Source organism: Barbus barbus, assembly GCF_936440315.1.
Source record: "Barbus barbus genome assembly, chromosome: 3".
In the NCBI taxonomy this organism is placed as follows: Eukaryota; Metazoa; Chordata; class Actinopteri; order Cypriniformes; family Cyprinidae; genus Barbus; species Barbus barbus.
The window spans coordinates 24469908-24490830 of record NC_136731.1 but is presented as its reverse complement, the minus strand read 5'-3'; the positions used below and the strand labels follow the sequence as shown (position 1 = coordinate 24490830).

The 20923-nt window shown below is 34.3% G+C and overlaps 1 protein-coding gene across 1 annotated transcript; it reads right to left on the bottom strand.

Moving 5' to 3' along the window:
* Window positions 1–1157: 1157 nt before the first annotated feature.
* LOC306850754 (cyclin-F-like) lies at window positions 1158–20495 on the bottom strand. The gene is made up of 17 exons (XM_079386599.1): window positions 20254–20495; window positions 19091–19245; window positions 18894–19000; window positions 17712–17779; window positions 17404–17600; window positions 16538–16591; window positions 16104–16208; window positions 15938–16015; window positions 14203–14351; window positions 12652–12816; window positions 12443–12566; window positions 10806–10986; window positions 9656–9743; window positions 7455–7554; window positions 7239–7372; window positions 4913–5085; window positions 1158–3022 (listed from the first exon to the last, which is right to left on the bottom strand). Exons 1-17 carry the CDS (start codon window positions 20264–20266, stop codon window positions 2607–2609), a joined length of 2307 nt encoding a protein of 768 aa, XP_079242725.1. The 5' UTR covers window positions 20267–20495; the 3' UTR covers window positions 1158–2606.
* Between the last annotated feature and the right edge of the window lie 428 nt (window positions 20496–20923).

Genomic DNA, 20923 nt, shown 5'->3' with positions numbered 1-20923 from the left:
TACAAAACGAATACAATATGCATTTGTTTATGTATTCGCATTGTGCCATTACCTGCTGGATTTTTAAAATCATGCAAAAAATATACCCATTTTATCAGTAAGGATTTGAATAGCACATATGCATGTTCCAATATTATATTACTTTTTTACTTTCAAAACTAAAAACATAATCAAGTTTTATATATATATATATATATATATATATATATATATATATAGTGTCTTTACTATTTCACATTTTTTAACCATGCAAATGTTGTATCACATTATTTATGCAAGTATTCAGGTGCAACAGACACAAAAAATACCTTTTTTTGTTTGTTTATTGTGACCCACAACTCAGTAATTGTTGACTAACATTATTAATCTTTTAACAAAACCACAGTTTAACTGTTTGACCAGCAATGTGTTCATGAGGTCACCAAACCACTGTTAAAGTGTGATCTTTAGCGATACTAAATCAAAATGGTTTAATATGCAGTGAAAGACATGAAATGGTTGCAAACCCCAAGTTCCCCCAAGTATGCAAGAGAAACACTGCGGGCATGCAAATGTAACTACTGTATTGTTTTATTGTGGTTTTCAGAATTTAACAAACGCGTCTGTTTTCAAGTTCACATGGCCTTTCACAGCTTCATACATTTATATATTTACACTTATACACAAGAACTAATTATTTACAGTTGCAATCCTTAGTGCTGTTCAACATACAGTACCAACAAGACCTGCACAAAAATAATAACTTAATGCTTTTAGTGTCATAACCTCAAACAGATGAACACGGTCAAACACTCACAATATATATATATATATATATATATATATATATATATATATATATATACGTATATATACGTACAGTTGATTGTTCAAGCATATATAAAGATAAAACATCGAGACTCGTTACGAAGCATCATTTCACTTTTCAGCATTGGGTCATAAAAAGTGCTCGGAATCTCTCGAGGTCATTACGAAAAAGCATGTCAAACGATCGCATTCATCGGCTGTTGCATTGGATCTGTCGTAAAAGTGTGTGAAAAATTCATACAGATTTACTGTACGTTTACAGGTTTCTATGGAAGCTCATTTCCACCACAGGATAAAAAAAACAGGCAATTGCAACTTTTTTCCCCGCTATTCTGACTATTCTTTTTTTTCTCAGAATTGTGAGATATAAGTACGCAGTTGCGACTTATAAAGTCAGAGCTGTGAGATATAAACTCGGAATTCTGACTTTTTTTCCTCATAATTGCGAATTTGTATCTCAAAATTTGGACTGTTTTTTCGTAGAATTGCAAGTTTACGGCAATTTGGACTTTTTTTCCCACACAATTGAGAGGTTACATCATGCTATTCCTACTTGTTTTCTTGGGAAAAAAAGTCAGAATTGTGAGATATAATTTCATAATTGTAAGGGGGGAAAAGTCCGAAATCCTGAGTTTTTTTCCCCTCACAATTGCAAATTTATATTTCACAATTCAGATTTTATTACAATTGCGAGTTTATATCTCGCAATTCTGAATTTTTTGTTCGCTGCAGTTGAGAGATTACATTGCGCTATTCTAGCTTTTTTTCTCAGAATTGCAAGATATAAACTCTCAACTGAAATTTTTTTCCCCTTGCAATTGCAAATTTATCTCACAATTTGGCCTTTTTCTTACAATTGCGAGTTTACACCGTGTAGCTCTGATTTAGATTAGAAAACTTACAATTGTTCTTAATACAAACTCACAATTGTGAGTTATAAAGCACAATTCTGAGGAAAACAATTTAGCTAAAATCGGATTTTCTTAAAATTGCGAGTTTACATCTCATAATGTTAAAATCATTCAATGCTGAGAAAAAGTCAGAACTGCGAGATGTTAACTCACAAATGTGACAAAAAAAAGGCTAAATTGTGAGAAATAAAGTTGCATTTTTTTACTGTCGGAAACAAGCTTCCATAGGTTTCACAGGTCAAAACATCAGTGGTATCAAGCAGAAAAACAGTATGAAAGTCGTTAATGTGAGAACTTTGGCAGAAGATTTGTGGCGAACGCAAAGCTATGCACAAATATAAAAACACTGGAGTCGTTCAGTCCAGTTCCAGATAAATAATCAAAATACGCGACGAGAAACATCCACGTAAACGAACCAGTTTTGTTCCGACAGCACATTTGTTAGCATGAAACTTCATGGACTGAGTGGGTTTTCTCCATAGCTGCATGTAACTTTGTAAAAAAACATATTTGATAAACTTTAAGTCCTTTTATGTAAACAGTCCGCTTTTTAAATACGAAGACGTAATATCGTACACAAGACTTCAAAAACAGCGACAGTTCCAGTGATTTTAACACACTTGAGGCATTAATCCCGTTGCTTGTCAACAGCAACAGTCAGGCAAAGGCGCTCCCGCCATCGGGAGCTGAAGTGAAATGCATTATGGGAAGGAAACAACATGACCTTTTTCTAATAATCGTATTTAAAGCTCAGATACGAACATTTCAGCTGCTTTATCTCACTCTCGCTGCTCTGAGATAAAGACCATCAGCACCCGTGAACCAAAGTGCTCCTGGCGGGTGACCAGGAAGTGATGTGTTAAGGGATGACAGCTTCCTGTCAATCAATCAGAGGCTAAGAAAGCCCACGTTGGCTGCGTCCTCGTCCCGCTCTGCCTCTCCTCCGCTGTGCGCCGCCGTGTTTTTCCTCTTCACCTGTCGGCGAGTCCTTTGCACGGGCGGCAGCAGGAGACAGAAACCGGCGGGATTTTGGGGAGAGACCAGAGAGGAAGAGACGGATGGACTGGGAACGCTTTGAATGGACGAGTAGCCCGAGCTGCGGCTGTCTGTGCAAAAGGTGCTCGAGGAAGAGGAAGAGGAAGAGGAGGATAAGTGGCGTGTCCAGGGTCTGCCGCTCCCGCTTGTTGCCGCCTCCTCGGTGGGCTCTTCACAAAGGCTGTCGTCATCGCTGGAGATCGCGCAACAATGCATCTTTCTGTCAGCGCACTCGACCGCCGGCTCCATCAGCACCTCCATAGCATATACTGTGGCAGAAAGAAATTCGGTTACTCATCAAACTGGCTTTTCAGACTTTAATGAGTGGGACAGAAGAGGTGCTTGGACTATTCAAATGTCATGAAGCTTAAAAGAGCTTTTTTTGCTCACATTGTAGTATTTTCTTTTCGCACATAATGCACAAAATAAAGCACAAAAATATAAATAATATAATATAATAAAAAAAAAACCTGAGCTTCAACAAGAATGTAATATTTTACAAAACAGCATAAGTCACCCATACGAGCTGTGTGCTTTATTTCAAATCTTCTGAAGCTAAGCTTTGTGCGAGGAACAGACACAGATTTAACTGTCATTTGATTATAACGATCACATTTTGAAACACTTTCTTGAAGGTGAGAGTTTTAATAATTTAATTAAAATTATTTACATTTTTTAAAATATAACAAATTAAATGATAATATTAATTTGTAATACATTGTGTAAACAATGTAACAAATAAAATAATAACATTAATTATTTTGATTTTAATTCATGTTAATTTAATTGGGAAATAATCAATTTTAATCATTTGTAAAAATAAATTAATGAATTAAATATTAACAATGTTATTATTAAATTAATTAAATAATGAAAATTAATTTGTTTTGCAGTTAATTTAACAATGAATGAAACAATTATTAACGTTTTTTCCAATGAATACAACTGTTTTAATAAAAAGTATTAAGCTAACAACAAACTATTTAAGAATTTTAATAATTAAAACTTTTTTAATATTTCTAATACATACATTATTTTAAGAAATTATTTAATGAATTAAAATTAATTTAATAATTTTTTTTTTTAAATAAATAATTTTTAAATTAATAAAGATTGTTGCACAATTTTTAGTGGGGAAAAAAAAAACATGTTTCACAGAGTAAAGGAAATATGACATGAGGGTAGTTTCTAGGTGTACTAGCCTTATTTACTGAATGAGCACTGTGCTACGTCCGAACTAGTCTCGCATAGCCAGACCTTCAGGGCTGACGGCTAAAGGTCTGGGAACTTTGGCTGCTTTGAATGGCCAAGGCCCGCCCCAGACACCATATGACTGACAGTTAAAGCAACCAATCACGTTTCGTTCCGTGTCATGTTTCGGGGCGTGGAAATGCAAGGCGATGAGTAAAAAAAAAAACTCTTGGACATATTTTAAAGATTCTATGGTGCAAACTTTACAATTTTCACATACTTTTGAAAATCCAGTGTTTAGTTGATCCTGACAAGCGCTCGTCGTCACAGTTGTAAATACGACGGCTTTCTTCTTTCGTGAGGGGGTTTGGCACCACGCCATTTTTGTTTTGGATGGATGGATGGATGGTGGAATGTTAAAGAACGACACACACGTCTCCCTGAAATCCTGTATAATTCAACCAATCCAATGATGACTTCGAAACTTATGTAGTGTTTCCAAATAAGAGTACCATATGCATCAAGACGTTTAGCCAACGGTCCGAATGCGTGATGTCTGAGGCTGAGACTACGTCCGACTGCACTGTATTTTATGTATCATCATTTTCTATTTCTAAATCATTTAAAAATTAATTCCTTTTTTTGTTGTGATTATTTTTTGACTATTTTAATTCCTTTTATGTAAAGCACTTTGAATTACCATTGTGTATAAAATGTGCTATATAAATAAACTTGCCTTGCCTTCAAAATTATATAATGTATATTTATATTTTTAAATATATTCCATAAAAATAGAACTAAAACTGAAGTAGCTGCTCATAATCCATGCAAAATGAATCTCAAGTTGATGAACTCAAGACACTAATGTGACTCATGCATCAATAAAAATTGGCTTTGTCTTATTGTTTTTGTGTAAGATGATTCAGAATATGATGCAGATGACATATGAGCCATTTCCCCCCACTCACTTTCTCCGTCCTTCTCGCCCTCGCTCTCCCGGTCGCCCTCGTAGCCAGAGCAGGAAGTGTCCAGGCTCCAGTCCAGGATGTCTCCCAGCAGCATCTCCTCCTGAGTGGACAGCTCGGCTGTGGGCGTGGCCAGGAAGCTGCCCCGGTGCTCCTGCATGCTGTCCTCACGCCTCCTGATCAACAAAAAATTTTTTTTAAAAATGAAAAAAAAAAACACAATGCATTCAAATCATCTTACCTCCACCCACATTTTACAAAACATCATCTTAAGGATGCAGAAAAAAACATCAGTATTAGTAATGCACTGATATAAATATTTTGGCAGACAGAAATCTGGAAGAATTTTTTTTTTTTTTTAATGAATAGTAATATGTATGATGGCTAATCTTCTAAATTTATCGTTTAATTTTTAACAGCATTCACACTAAAACATCAGCCATAAGAACATTTTAAAACAAACAAGTTGAACATTAAAGGATTAGTTCACTTTTAAAAAAACTTTTGCTGATAATTTACTCACCCCCATGTCATCCAAGATGTCCATGTCTTTTTTTCTTCAGTCTAAAAGAAATTAAGGTTTTTGATGAAAACATTTCTCCATATAATGGACTTCATTGGGACCCAAACGGTTCAAGGTCCAAATGACAGTTTCAGTGCAGCTTCAAAGGACTTTAAACGATACCAGACGATGAATAAGGGTCTTATCTAGCGAAACGATCGGTCATTTCAAAAATAAATAAAAAAGTTTAAGTTTTATAAGCACAAATGCTCGCCTTGCTCTGTTCTGTGATGCGCGTTCATGACGTCACGTAATACGCAATTACGTGGAAAAGGTCACGGTTGACTTAGGCGGAAGTACAGAGTCAGTGTTTACAAATGTGCGGAAGGAGGACCATATACACATATTCAAATGTCTTTGTGTCAGTTTATGGTTTAAAATGCCCATTTCGTGTGCGTATCCTAGGTGTTTTAATATTAAAAAGCCTACTGACTCGGTACTTCCGCCTAAGTCAACCGTGACCTTTTCCACGTCATTGCGTATTACGTGACGTCACGAACGCGCATCACAGAACAGAGCAAGGCGAGCATTTGTGCTTATAAAACTTAAACTTTTTTATTTATTTTTGAAATGACCGATCGTTTCGCTAGATAAGACCCTTATTCATCGTCTGGTATCGTTTAAAGTCCTTTGAAGCTGCACTGAAACTGTCATTTGGACCTTGAACCGTTTGGGTCCCAATGAAGTCCATTTTATGGAGAAATGTTTTCATCAAAAACCTTAATTTCTTTTCGACTGAAGAAAGAAAGACATGGACATCTTGGATGACATGGGGGTGAGTAAATTATCAGCAAAAGTTTTTTTAAAAGTGAACTAATCCTTTAACTTAAAAAATATTGATGCAGTTTAATCAATTCATAAACCTGGCACAGAAAACACTTATAGAAAAAAATAATGATTATTACTTTTAGAACTAAGCAGATACTTTAACCCAATCTTTTAATACTTTAAAAATATGTTTTAAGCATTAATGCAGACAAATAGATAAAAAAAGTGTCAAAAGTTTGGGTCAGTGAGATGGTTTTTAAAAACAAAAAAACTAAATTATGCTCACCAAGGTTGCATTTGCTCTATTATATATATATATATATATATATATATATAAAAAAGTAATATTGTAAAATATTATTACTAATTAATTACACAGCCTTGATAATTTACTTTAAATAAATAAACTAAAATTATTTTAAATGTTTTACAATTAATGCTACTATTATTTAATAATAAAAAATGATAAAGCACTGATAACAAATAATATAACTAATAATTAATACAAAAACAAATAAATTTAACTAAGAATAAGGATTCTATTATATAAACCTAATATAAAACGTGTTAGAAAAAATTTAACTAATAACGATAACCAATTAACTAACAATTATTTTTAAATTATTAGGATTTGTCTGTTTATATATGACATACAATATTTTCCCTAATATTGTTCAGGGTCCTAGCACACACACAAAAAAAAGGATAGAAAACTTATTTGCAAAACATAGAAGAATAAATTGTGGCAAATTTCAACCATTAGAGTTAAAGAATTTAAAGGATTTTCTTAAATTACAGCACCCCCTACAATCTGAAATGAATGATATTTGACGTTTCCTCAAACTGTCTTGGTGTTCATGTAGTAATATTGTGACTCCAAGATAGTGCTCAAAAGATGAAGACCGTTACTCACTATAGGCTACACATGAAAAATCAGGGTTCAAACACTATCATTATCCTGCATCTCTAGACGGGATTTAGGCATATGTTAGTTCACACCTCTTGCTGTTGCTGGTGGGAGAGGACAGGAAGGTGTGCATGTCTGTTAGCTGACTGCTAGCGCTGGGCGCCTCCACCTGCGGCTCCACCTCTGGGACCTCCAGCACCTGACAGAGCTCCTTAAAGCCCATCACCTGACACAGAAACACACTTCACGTCACACACACTTCACCGAATGAACTACAGCGGACTCTGAGAGGAGTCGAGCACACTCACCGCGTCTCTGCTAATCTGATGATACGCGTCGTCCTCAAACCTCTGCTTGACTCCAGTCAGAGACACGTGTCTGTAGTCTTTGGGCACATCCTGACCGAAACTGTGAGTGGAGAGAAAGAGTCACGCATGCATGTATAAAATATTTTAAACTAATATGTAAACTAAATAATAATAAATATTATAACTAATATAACTAATTGATACAAAAACAGACACATTAAATGAATTATACTGATCACAAAAATGTAAATACAAAACAATTAGTAAATATTAGAATATTTGTAATCATTTATTGAATAATTTATAATAATTATCATATAATGTTTATTAATATTAATGTTATATTAGTCTAGATATCTTTGTAATTAATTTACATCTTAAAAGGTCATATATAAATCATAAAAAACAAATCAAATCATATTATTATTACTATTATTTAAAAAAAATTACTTTCACATTTCATAAAATGTCAAATTATGCAGATTTCAAGCATTTCATGTAACTTGGAAGCATTTAGTTTTATAAAACAGAAAAGTAAAAGTTTAGGGTCAGGAGGTGAGTCACAACTGAACCTGAAACAGAAGTGTTTCTAGACTGTAGAGAGCAGATCAAAACTCGCTCGACTGCTCAGCATTCATCTCCACTGAGAGAGCAGACAGCTCAATATCACCAGCTCCCTCAACAAAGTGATTCAGTCACGATTCAGGATCCCAATATCAGGAGCTCAATATCAGTGTGACATCGGCTCATTATCCCGCTCAAAGTCACTCAGAGAGAAACCGCTGTAACTCGTCTCAACCTTTGAGATCTGAAGACAACAGCAGAGCTACATAAAAAAAGTCAGCGCCGGAAACGTAATGTACAAGAAAATGCTACAGACCCACAAGAAAAGACAACGGCGCCGCTACAATTTCTTTAAGGCATCAAGGTCTAAACCAACCTGTAGGCAGGAAAATTATGCCTTGTTTTGGCAAAACCCATTGTCCTTGAATGTACGCTTAGTGTAGAAAACAATCCCAGCATGCACTGCAAGCTCAATGAAAACACTGATTGAAGATGACAGGAAGGTCACAAGAAATGTATTTCATTAGGAACTGAAAAGTACTGAGAGAAAACAGCGTTTTGCAGCCAGTATTTGTGTACAGCGTTTTTTTTTTGCTGATTACAGAATAACATTTTTATCTTAGCAATAATGCTAACAAATAGGGGTGAAAAAAAAAAAAAGATTCACCTATGATCTCGATTCTTTTTAAAATTATTTAAAAATCGATTTATATTTAATGATTTTACTTTTCGATATACTGATATAAAACAATAATTTATAAATTACAATCAGTGTTATTAAATAATTTATATTAGTTTAATATTTTGAATGATATTTTCTGTTAATATTGTTAATACTTATTAGAAATAAAAAATAACGCTAAATATTATAACTAATAATTGATACAAAAACAATACACAAATTATGATTACAAATATAATAATAACAACAAATATTTGTTTATATTAGATTGCTTGTAATTATTATTTGTTTATAATTGTTTTAAATGTGTTATTAGTTATAATTTATCATGTTGTTGTATCAGTTGTATTATTAATTTAGGTCTGAAATTTCATATATTAATACATTTTCATTTTCATAATATTTCTGTTTTCACTTTAATTTTAGTTAAATGCTTGTCAGCTTTTTAAAAATGTGTTTATATAGTATTTATTAGTATTAGTTTCTATTTTTTATTAGTATTTCAACTTAACCTAAACAAATGAGATAAATTGACTTATAGATTTTATTTTAGTTAGCATTTATTCCCAAGTAGCAATTTTTTGATGGTTTTAGGTTTAGTTTTACAGCAAATATTATAACTAATAATGTAAAATAAATAACTAAAAATAATGACAATAGCAAACATAACAATGAGCAACAAGAGCATGACTTCTCAAACCCAGAGGAGCGCTAAAGCAGCCGCTGATTGCACGCCTCAAAGGACAGAAGTGACAAGCACAGGTAACTCATTAACACCTCGTTAACATAACGACTGCCTGACTGCACATCACTGCCTCCATGGAAACACTGAGGAGGAAACAGACCAGACAACAGACCCAAGCTGTGAAAGTGCTGCTTCTCTCAGGCACAGGATAACGATAAATGTCCTCTGTATGAATTAATTAGACGGATAACGATTGACATGGACACTCACCACTTGACATAGAGCAGTAAAGCGCAGGAGACCAGGTCGTGCTTGGAGAAGCCGGTGTTTTCCTCCAGCTGGACGGGCCACACGGGAACTGTTGAGAAACACACGTTAGAAAACCTCCGATAAGGCTCGTGGAATGATTCATAGGGATGTAAAGATTAACCGTTTTCAAAAAAGTCCTGAGCGCTTTTTAAAATGCCACCGCCGACGTCTTTTTCTGCACCTCGGAGCGTCTTTTCAAGTTGAAAAATTTCAACTTTTTGGAAAAAAAAAAAACACCTATGTCAAGCACCTTTTTGACAGCTGACCAATGACAAGCAAGTAGCGAGTCATTTCCATAACACAAACAACAAGAAAAAGAGAAAATAGCAGGTAGCCGGTCGTACTAGTTTTGGAGCACAAGGAGTTATATGATATGAGCACAGAACTATCTAGTCTAAAATATGAAGCAGACCATGCATCATCCAACCAGAGCTCCTGGACTAAATTGTTGTAAGCACCATACTGTTTCTTTCCCGTATAAAAATAAAATAAAGCAATAAGCCCTGTGAAGCCGTGGTTTATGGTGAATTTATAACAGCTAAGCCACCATATAACAGTATGGTGCTTACAACTATTTAGTCCAGGAGCTCTGGTTGGATGATGCATTCAAATTTTTACTGCTCCAAAAGCAGCACCTAGTGGCAAAAAATGAATCTACATTTTCATTCAGACCAAGCAAAAAGACCAACGAGTGGGCGGGCAATATGCTAATGTTTCATGTTGACATCTACATGAAATGGTTTGGGATTCGTTTTAAAGACGACTCGTTTCAATGATTCAGAGTCGACTCTTTCTTTTGAGACATTTTTCCGATTTCAAATTTTGCAGGATGTTTTCATTCACATAAAGCTGTTACACACTGCATGAAAGGTCATTTTCAAAAATCCATAATGGGGCACTTTAAAATTTCTATTTAGTTTTGTTATATTTCAGTTTCACAAAGAAACGTGCAGCAATAGCCTAGTAAAAAGACACCTTCTCATTTACTGTATAATTTGTCTTCAATCTCATGTTGTTGAAAAAAATCGTGAAATCAAAATCGTGAATCGATTCGTCAGTTGAGTGAATCATTACATCCCTAATCATGTGTTCGGTGTGATGGCGGCAGTACCGTAGTTGTGCAACGCTCGGGTGAGCAGCAGGATGGCGCTGGCGAGTCGGGCCGGTCCCGGGACGGTGAGGGGCGAGCAGAGCAGAGAGAGTTCACAGATGTAGCTGAAGAGGTGAGAGCTGCGCCGCTCCACGGGCAGCAGAGACTGCAGCACCTCCCCATAATCCAGCACTGTGGGGGTCTGAAACACAACATTAACATGTTCATTTGGTAGTCAGTACAAAAGCACCAATAAATAGGTCATATAAATGAAAAGACTGGCTTTGAGCATCTGTGAGATAATCTTTTATTAGAGACAGACTGATAATCTGTCTTCCATGTAATTAGTTCTTAAATATCTGTTTTACAGATAAAATGGCACCATTTGGTACTTTCTGTGCTTTCATTCAGATTTTTTTATTATTAAATGCTAAATTATTCTTAAAACATTGGCTCTGCATATCAGTTATTGGAAACGTAAATATAAGTAAAGAAAATAAATCTTAATTGACAAGTGTTTCGAAGTTCTTTTTGTTTTGTTAGAATGCAGCTTAGCACTCTAAATAAAAGTCTAAAAATAGAGTAAAATAATCTGTTTTTAATTAGACATTTTAATTTGTAGCAATAGCCAACAATATATTGTATGGGTCAACATTATTGATTTTTCTTTTATGCCAAAAATTGGATTATTAAGTAAAGATCATGTGTCATGAAGATATTTTGTACATCTACTGTAAATATATCAAAACTTCATTTTTCATTATTAATATGCATTGCTAACAATTTCATTTGGACACCTTTAAAGGCGATTTTCTCAGTATTTTGATTTATTAGCACCCTCAAGATTCCAGATTTTCAAACAGTTGTATCTCAACCAAATATTGTCCTATGATAAACCTTAAGCTTATAGATCTCAATTTCAAAAAATTTGAACCTTATGACTGGTTTTGTGGTCCAGGGTCACGTATTTATAAAATGTTTTAGTATATAATACTCTAATAGAGTAATAGAGTAAAATAATTTTATAATAGAGGAGGTATATTGACAAATGAAATAATTAAAAATTATATATATTATATTAAATACTTCGCTATATATTTATATTTATCTAAGATTTATAAAATAAACTATATATTTTAGTATAAAATACTAAAAATGGAGTAAAATAATCCATTTATAATTATATATAATAAAGTATATAACTATATAAATTAAAAAGTTTTAAATAATATTTTAGTTATAGCAAAAAATATACATAATATCTATATTATATAATACCTATAATAAAATTCCTATAATATTTGTATATTCCTGTAAAACATTTGAAAATATTTTCTAGAAATACACACAATTTACTATAGAAATTCCTAAACAATATTATGTACTTATATTTTAGAACTAGGCAAAACAAATATAAATAGACAAAAAATAATTACTACGTAAAACTAGCTATTTTCAAATAGACTGCTTGTCAGTATTGCATGAAATGCATATTTTCGACATCCCTCTTCTCTCCTTTTTTTCTTAAATGCATCGCAATGCCTTCAGGAATAACCATTGCATTGGGCAAAGTGCTCTTAAAATGCCTCTTAAGTACGCAGCTCTCTCAGTTCTGGCACATGACTCTGAACTTCAGACTCAAGGTTATGTTAACTGACCCGTATCTTCCCATCCAGCACAGAGATGACCTCCCCCATCATGCGCACCAGGTCCTCGTACTGATAGGTGTTGTCTGTGAGCCACACGGCCTCGCGAATGGTCAGGATCTCTTTGCTGATGTATCTGAGGGGTCAGACGAGTCAGAGAGAGTTCAGCTGAGCACAGAAACAGCGTTCACAGGGCGTCTGTGTGGTGTGTGGCGGCTCACCGTGTGCTGATCACCATGCAGGCGATGCCCAGCAGCTGCAACTGGGCCTTGGGCACCGAGCGCAGGCTCAGATAGCGGTCCACACAGCCAATGGTCACGTGCAGCACCTGACTGGAGAAGTACTTCATGGTGGTCACCTCCACCAGCCAGTCCACCAGAATATACCTGCCAAAATACAAGAGTGATGAGGGGGAAACATGGATCCACAAAATGCAAGGATTTGTTCAATAAATCTGATTTCATGAATAAATTTATAGAATTAAATCCACTATGGCTAATCTGACCATCAGTTTATCAACAAAAATGCCAAATAGTGCTTGAAGTACTGACATTCATGGGCCAGACTGGAAATTTGTTTTGCCATCACTAGATCTCAGAAATATGTGTGGAATACTCACAATATATTTACAAGGGTTTGCTGGTAATACAAAAAAATTCAATAAATAAATAAAAATCATGCAACACTCGATAAATGTTATTTCGATATTATTTATATACACCATCTCTAATATTTATTAATAATTTGAATTATCTTTTTACCTTTTTTTAGTAATTTTGTTGTAAGTTTTAGAAATTTTCATTACTTTTTTATATTTTTATTTAGCTTTCGGTTTTAGTCAATTTGTTAAATGCTTTATAAAATATTTCTATATAGCTTTGTTTTTGTAAATTTGTTGTTTAGTAGTTTTAATTTTTATTAGGTTTTTTTATATTTCTATATAGCTTTTAGCATTTTTAATAGTATTTCAATATTTCTATAATAATTGAACGTGCTTTTGTCCTGTCTTATTTTTAGTTAAATTTCTACAGCTTTACGTTTTAGTAATTTTGTGCGCTTGTCATTTTTATTGTGTTTTTATTTTTTATATACATTTAGTAACATTTCTACATTGCTTTAAGTTGTATTAACTGTTAAATGCTTTTGTTATTGTATTAGTTTTTAAAATATTTCTATAGCACTAAGTTTTAATAATTTTATTATAAACTTCATTTTATGTTTTACATTTCTATATATAGTTTAATTCTGTTATTTGTCTTGGTCGTTTATATTTAAATATTTCTGTAGCTTTAAGTTTTAGCCATTTTGTTATGCACTTTTGTAATTTTTATTGTCTTTATAAAATATTTCTAAATACCTTCATGTTTTATTAATTTTGTTTAGAAATGTTCATTTTTATTAGTTTTCTTTTTTGAATATTTCTATATTCTATAGTAAGTTAGCAACTTATTTTGGTAAGTTGCGAGAGCAACATTTCTAATCTTTCTATTTAATCTTTATTTTTATACATTTTATTTTAATTTAACTTCCAAATATTACTTATAATAATAATAATAATAATAATAACAACAACACTAATAATAATAATAATAATAATACACATTTTTAAATCTTTTAAATTTGGGAAAAACCAAAACAATTTATAAAAATCTGTGACTGTAACTTTTCAATCTTAGAAATCATAAACTGCTCTTACAGTTCCAGGTTTTCCATGTCTATTAACTGCAGGATTATTTTGAATCAGGAGATCATCTGAAGTGTTGATGTTGTACCTCTTAGTGGTGATGTCCTGTCCCTGCAGGTTTTGTGGGTATATCAGGGGTGACGGTCCAGAGTGGAAGAACTGGGCCACGAGTTCGGCGCAGGCCCGCGGCTCCAGACCCAGAGGGTTTGCGGTGCCACAAGACTTTGCAAATGCCAGCTGGGAGACCAGAATAGACAAGTTAGACAAACATGAAACCAGAATGTGTGTGTGTGTGTGTTCAATATGGCGTCACAAATGTACAGACTATGGCATTACAAAGATCACTCTTCATTTGAAGCCCCCATACAAGCTTATTTACACACGTCAGAATGGCATTCAATCTGGCACAGCTGCTGATTATTATAAATAACTGTCAACAATGGAAGAGAAAAGCTCCAGATGAGATGACAGGAATTATGACGTGGCTTTCCCAGGCTGTGCACTTCCATTACGAGCGTGCTCAGAGCACGGGCATCGTGAGAATGGAGGTATAATGGAGACGGATGATTGGTATTGACTTAAAGGTCCCATACTGTCCAAACTGAAATTTCCTAGCCTTTTTCATTATAACAGAGATCTAGGGGCTATGTAACTACCATATACGTTTCAAAACAGTCAGTCCACCGTGAAGTTCACACAGCCTGCATAAAGTTGCTGTGTTTTTTCATGAGCCGCTGTGACTTCTGTAAAAATGTGACTTCCGAACAACAACAAGTCACCGCCTTCCGTCACCATCCCCAGCACCACTTTCCGCCCTTTTTCCAATCCCCCAGACAGCATCGCGTCCATGAGCAACAACAACATGGAAACATGTCGAAAAGGTTCACTTTAACGGACGAAACCAGATCAGCTGACCTGTAACATTACACTCTCACTCAAAGGATGGACGATCTGACAGGATTGTTACTATGAGGTGGATCACGTCTAACATGTATAGTAAAGACAAACTCACTGTGTCTATCTAGTCATGATGAAGATGTAAATACATTTCAATTTCAGCAGGCAACTATTTTTACTGATACAATATTATTACAGCCACAATTAATCACAACAATGTATACAATTACAAATGATTATATATAAATCGTCAGTTTGTTGTTTTACACACATGCACACAGATATTATTTCATACACGACATAGTGAGATGCAAGAAATCTTCAGACGCACCCATAACAACAAAAGGCAATACTATTGAACCTTTTCTGATAAGAAGCGTGTGCTGCAAACGTGAGCATTTATGACGATCGTTTCTGTCCAGTCCGCTCGTTTTATTGCGTTTAACCACAGCTGTCGCCGGTTTTTGTCTGGCTGTGGCAGCAGGTATGCGATCAAATTTCTAATTTGAGGCTGTATTACATCGATTCTGGCATCCAACATCACAACAAGATGATATTAGCTCCTTATGTAGCCAAATCTGCTTTGGTTTGAATGGGCCACCTCCAGGGCAATTTTCCCTTTGTTTTGCTTACAGCTTAGCGCGGTGACGTAATTGTGACGTCGGTCCTACATGACCCTAGTTACCAGTGGTTGGCCTAGCGGTGCATCACTCAGAAAACAACAGGCCAATCAGAAGCTAGGCTCATGAATATTATTTTCTCTTTTGGAGACTAGAATTACATTAATATTATATACATTATTATATGTAAACATATATTTAAAATACATTTTTCTGCAAAAAATAACTTTATCACGCACATTATGATTAAAAATATGAATCAAAAACCAAATGAGGTAAATTTTGAATGCAATTTTCCATGCACACCTGAGCTTCCCAGCATCCTTTGGCAGCGTAGTCCCTGAGCGTGCGCATACACTGCAGAAACCTGCCGGGGTCAGCCGTCTGCAGACAGATTATCAAACCATCCATCAGCATCAATAGCAGAGAAACAGGACTAACAATGATCAACGAGTCCTGTGGAAACTCTTACCGACGACCCGCGGTTCATTTCCCACAACAGATATGAGCTCTGCACACTCCCGCAACACGCCGACTCCTTCAGCATCGCCGTAGCCTCGTCACGCTTCTCCTCATCCTGATAAACACAGAGTCACGAACCATGTTTAACAACTGCTGCTCATTTGATATGGATTGAGTCTGAGGGGTTTTGATGAGAGAAGTTTAGGACCTTCTGACTATGAGAAGTACAAATGATAAAACCCTTTCACAGAAGACATAAAATGATTAACCCCAACCCAACATGACCAGGTGTCTATAAGCATCTCGTGGACCTCGACTTTGAGAACAAGCAGTTCAGTGATGCTACAATTGAGATTCCATCTTTGAAATCTATTAGAAACTTTTTACACAATCATTCTCTTAACAGAATTGCATTTTAAAATCAAGTTTTAAATCGACACTCACGTCAAACAGCTGAAGGACTCTAGCCAGACAATACAGTAACGTCCCTCTCCGGGCCTGGAAAACAAGCAGAAAGAGAAATTAGAATATTTAGAATGAGATGGTAACAAATCTTGCAAATATAATAACACATTTTCTTTTAATTTTGTAGAAAGAAAATTACCCAACATTGACTAATATATATATATATATATATATATATATATATATATATATATATATATATATATATATATATATATATATATATATATATATATATATATATATATATATGTATATATATATTTTTTTTTTTTTTTATTACTGAATTTTTTTTTTTCTGTAATGTTCACCAAGGATGTAATTTTATTTAATCAAAAAACACAGTAAAATCAGTAATATTGTGAAATATTACAATTTGAAATAACTGATATTTGAATATATTTTTAAATGTAATTTATTCCTGTGATGCAAAGCTGAATTTTTGGCATTTTTATTATTGGTGCCGTTTATTAATAACCGTTCTTATTATCAATGCTGAAAACTGTTTTTGCTGCTTAAAGCCATGATTTTTTTAATACAGCATTTATTGTAAATAGAAAAGTTTTGTAACATTAGAAATGTGCATATAAAATGCAATTCTCATTTAAAATGGGAAGTCAATTAATAAACACATTATATGCAAAAATAATCATTCTTTCAGAAGGTTTAAAAGAATCAGCTCATAAAATTAATTATATATCTCTTTTAAAATGTGAATAGCCATTTCATATTGAATTCAAGTAAGTTTAAGGCTTACATTAATATCTTAATAAAAGAAAACAGAAACATTGGTCCCGGAGGAGGTGTAGTGGCTATGAATGCTGGGATATTCAGGCATGGCTCACCAGGTTGGTCTCGCACTCAGCTTCGAGTCGGTCGTACACCACAGCCTTACAGCAGCCGCCAGACATGGACCACGGCGGCCGGATGAAGAGCCAGATGAACGGGTCGGAGAGCGGGGACCTGAGGCTCTCGGCCAGACTGAAGAACCGCGACGCCATGTGGCCGCACAGATCAGCACGTCCCTCCTCACTGAGCGAAGCTGCAGAACATTCATACGTCATTACAGCTTTGATCAGCCAGTCAGACAATTAAATCAAATCCTTCAATCAATCAAGACACAGGAACACTGGGAATGAGAGCAGAAACTTACGTCCTTCATTGTACAAATATGCAATCCCTAGTTTCACAGCAGCTTCGAAGTTCCCTTTCTCCGCAGCTCTAGATATTGTAGAGGACAATTAATGAGAAAAATGTTTAAAAATGACATTAAAAATAAAGTCAACAACAACAAAAATTTTTTTACTAATCTGCCTTGAAAGTGAGAAGTTTTCAAATATGGATATCGAACAGGCACTAGTAAGCACAATTTAGGCAAAACTAAGGAAATTATAATAAAAAAAAATTTCAATATCAAATAACAATATTAAAATAAGAAATACTATCATTATAAACAAAATCACATATTAAATATATTATTTTTATATATTAGTGCTGTCAAACAATTAATCGCGATTAACAAAATACAAACTAAATTTTATTTTATTTTAATACAAATAAACTTTTATTTTTAATACAAAATAAAAGTTTTTGTTTGCATAATATTTGCGTGTTCTGTGTATATTTATTATGTATACATAAATACACACACATACAGTATATATTTTGAAAATACTGACATATATTTACATGTCTATAATTGTTCATGTAATTTATATTATAAATAAATATATTTAATATGTAAACAACCTATTTTTTGGAAATATATACATGCATGTGTTTGAATTTATATATATAATATATATATATATATATATATATATATACACACATATATAAATATACACAGCACACATACATATATTATGTAAACAAATTACATAATAATCATTTGACAGCACTAATGTGTCGTAATTATTCATTTAAAAAAAATAAACTTTTATTTTGAGATAAATAAACTCATTTTTGAAACACAGCACATTTATTGAATTAAATCACAGTCTTTGTGATTCAATCACTCTAGGCTATAACGTGATTTCGGTTTGATTTTGATTAATCATGCAGCCCTAGTTTCTACAGTAACTGAAAATCTGGAAATATTACTTAATTTGAAATAAAAGTGTTTTCCATGCCTGAAAATGATTTAAATCAAACGATTTCTACAGTGAATCTATCTACACGAGGTCCTTTTGATGCACTTGTTTTGAATAAATTTCACAAACTGGTCCACAAATTAATATGAATCAGTAGCGAATTAGTTTTAAGGTCCTCATCTATAGGCACAAACAACTGAAAACAGGGTGGAAACTGGTGAAAATGTTGGTATATATCATACCTCTCAAACAACCAAACGGTATCAGGCGCCGGCCAACGGTCTTTGAAACTCACTCGTGCCCAGACGCTTGAGTTACTATCAATAATGTCTCGAAGATGAGAATGAACCTGTGGGATCAAATGACATTCACCATTAGAAAAGCACTTTTTGGTAAGGTGGCTTTATAAGGTTAGACGCTTGCATCCGGCTGGACTAACAGCTCTGACGGCGAGGAGATCCTCAGCAGAGAGGCATTGGAGGACACACAGGAGCAGCTCTTCAGGAAGAGACAGCAGCGTGACGGCAGACACACGCTTTCGCACCCATTTCCGGACAGGCAGAGAGAAACATTTGGCACATCGACAGTGGAGCACTGGAGACGGGGAAGAAGAAATTCACAATTAACACAAGCACATTGCATCCAAAATGCAATAAAGAAACTGAAAATGCAATCACAAATCAGCTTGTGGCCAAAGATCTTCACGAACAGCAATTTTGCAAATGTTTCTTTCATCGTTGTTTTATTGGCCTAGCCGATTAACTGGCCATTTTGAGATAATCGATATCAATAACTGTGTCTCATCAACAGAATTATTCATATTCATCAGCATTAAACTGCATTTTATATGGCATGTCTTCTATATATTGGTCACTCTGCCCACTAGATATTGAAATTTGCCATTAAATAGAAATAAACACAAAAGTTAATTGGTTGAGCAATGCAAAAAGTACTTTAGTGGTACTATGGTATAGGCCTAAAGAAGACACTACCATATAGTGTCACTATACCATTGTACTTGGATACACACTATGGTGCCAATATATCACTATAATCAGAAGCAATGATATTTATGTTATACCAATGTACTTCAAAGAATACCATGGTATTACCATGGTACAAGACCAGTAACACTGCGAAATAAAGGTCACCAAGAGAGATTATTTACATCGTTTTTGAGTCTAAATTGTTGAAAATGCTTATTAATATTACTAGAAAACACGCATTTTATATAATAACGATTAGTTGTGTTGCTTTTTTGACATGCTCGCTAAAGTTAGCCAGTTTTCCCTCCTTATTGATAAACCAGTCGTGGGACAGAGGATAACTGACCTCAATTTAGGAGATATTATATTAATATTTACTAAAACAACATTGTTATGATTAATATAATATTTATATTTCGGTAAATAAAGTTGTTAGTAATAGATCTAACGTTAAGTCTACATTTTTGTAGCTATTTAATAAACTTCAGCCCTGATTATGATGAAATAGAAACTGGAATGTGTATAACTGTCGACGAAATATGTAATTATACACTTATTAGAGTTAAATAACTGAAAATCAATCACTTAGAGAGATTAAAGTAACTTAGTTACTTACCGCCCGCTTTCATTTCAAGGAGGGATCTGAGAAGTTAGCTTACAGCAATAAAGCTTCACAGTGAACTGGAATTAATGTTTAAACTCTTGAATACTTGCACCTAAATGAATAGAATCAGTTTTACTGATTAACCTACTATATTACTGTTAACTAATAGTGTTGTACAGTTTAAAACACAACTTTCCTCTGACTCGACCATGCAACTTCCACTAAACCCCTCCCCCCGAGCGCGTAGCCACGCCTGCGCGGACAGTTTAAACATCAACTCTGAGCGCTCACTGGCCAGAAAACAGATACGCCCACCGCGGCCGCTGCTGCGTTCTGATTGGCCGTTGTGCGAAGCTCGACGCTCCATTGGTCTGTTTTTCTGAGCGGATAAAAGGCGTCGATGTATTGGCTGGAAAGATGCTATTTCGAATTACGCGCTTGCAGCGCTGTGGGACAGGACTGGTCGAGGGGTCGAACTAAATCGTCTGAACTAAATCAGTATAATTTTATATTAAATTACATTAATTGTTAATCAAAGAATTTGGTTAATACTTATGCACAATGCAACAATCTTCCAAACAAGCCTGTAATGCAACACTAAACGGAACATGCTAAATGATTAAACAGTAAATTAAGAAAGCATACTAAATATGTGTATACATACAATAATATATGTGTGTAT

Coding starts and splice junctions, on each gene's coding strand:
- LOC306850754 (XM_079386599.1), bottom strand. Junction 16,209..16,537: donor GAGTCCTTCAGCTGTTTGAC/GTGAGTGTCGAT, acceptor TGTGTTTATCAG/GATGAGGAGAAGCGTGACGA. Junction 12,817..14,202: donor CAGGACATCACCACTAAGAG/GTACAACATCAA, acceptor GTATTTTGGCAG/GTATATTCTGGTGGACTGGC.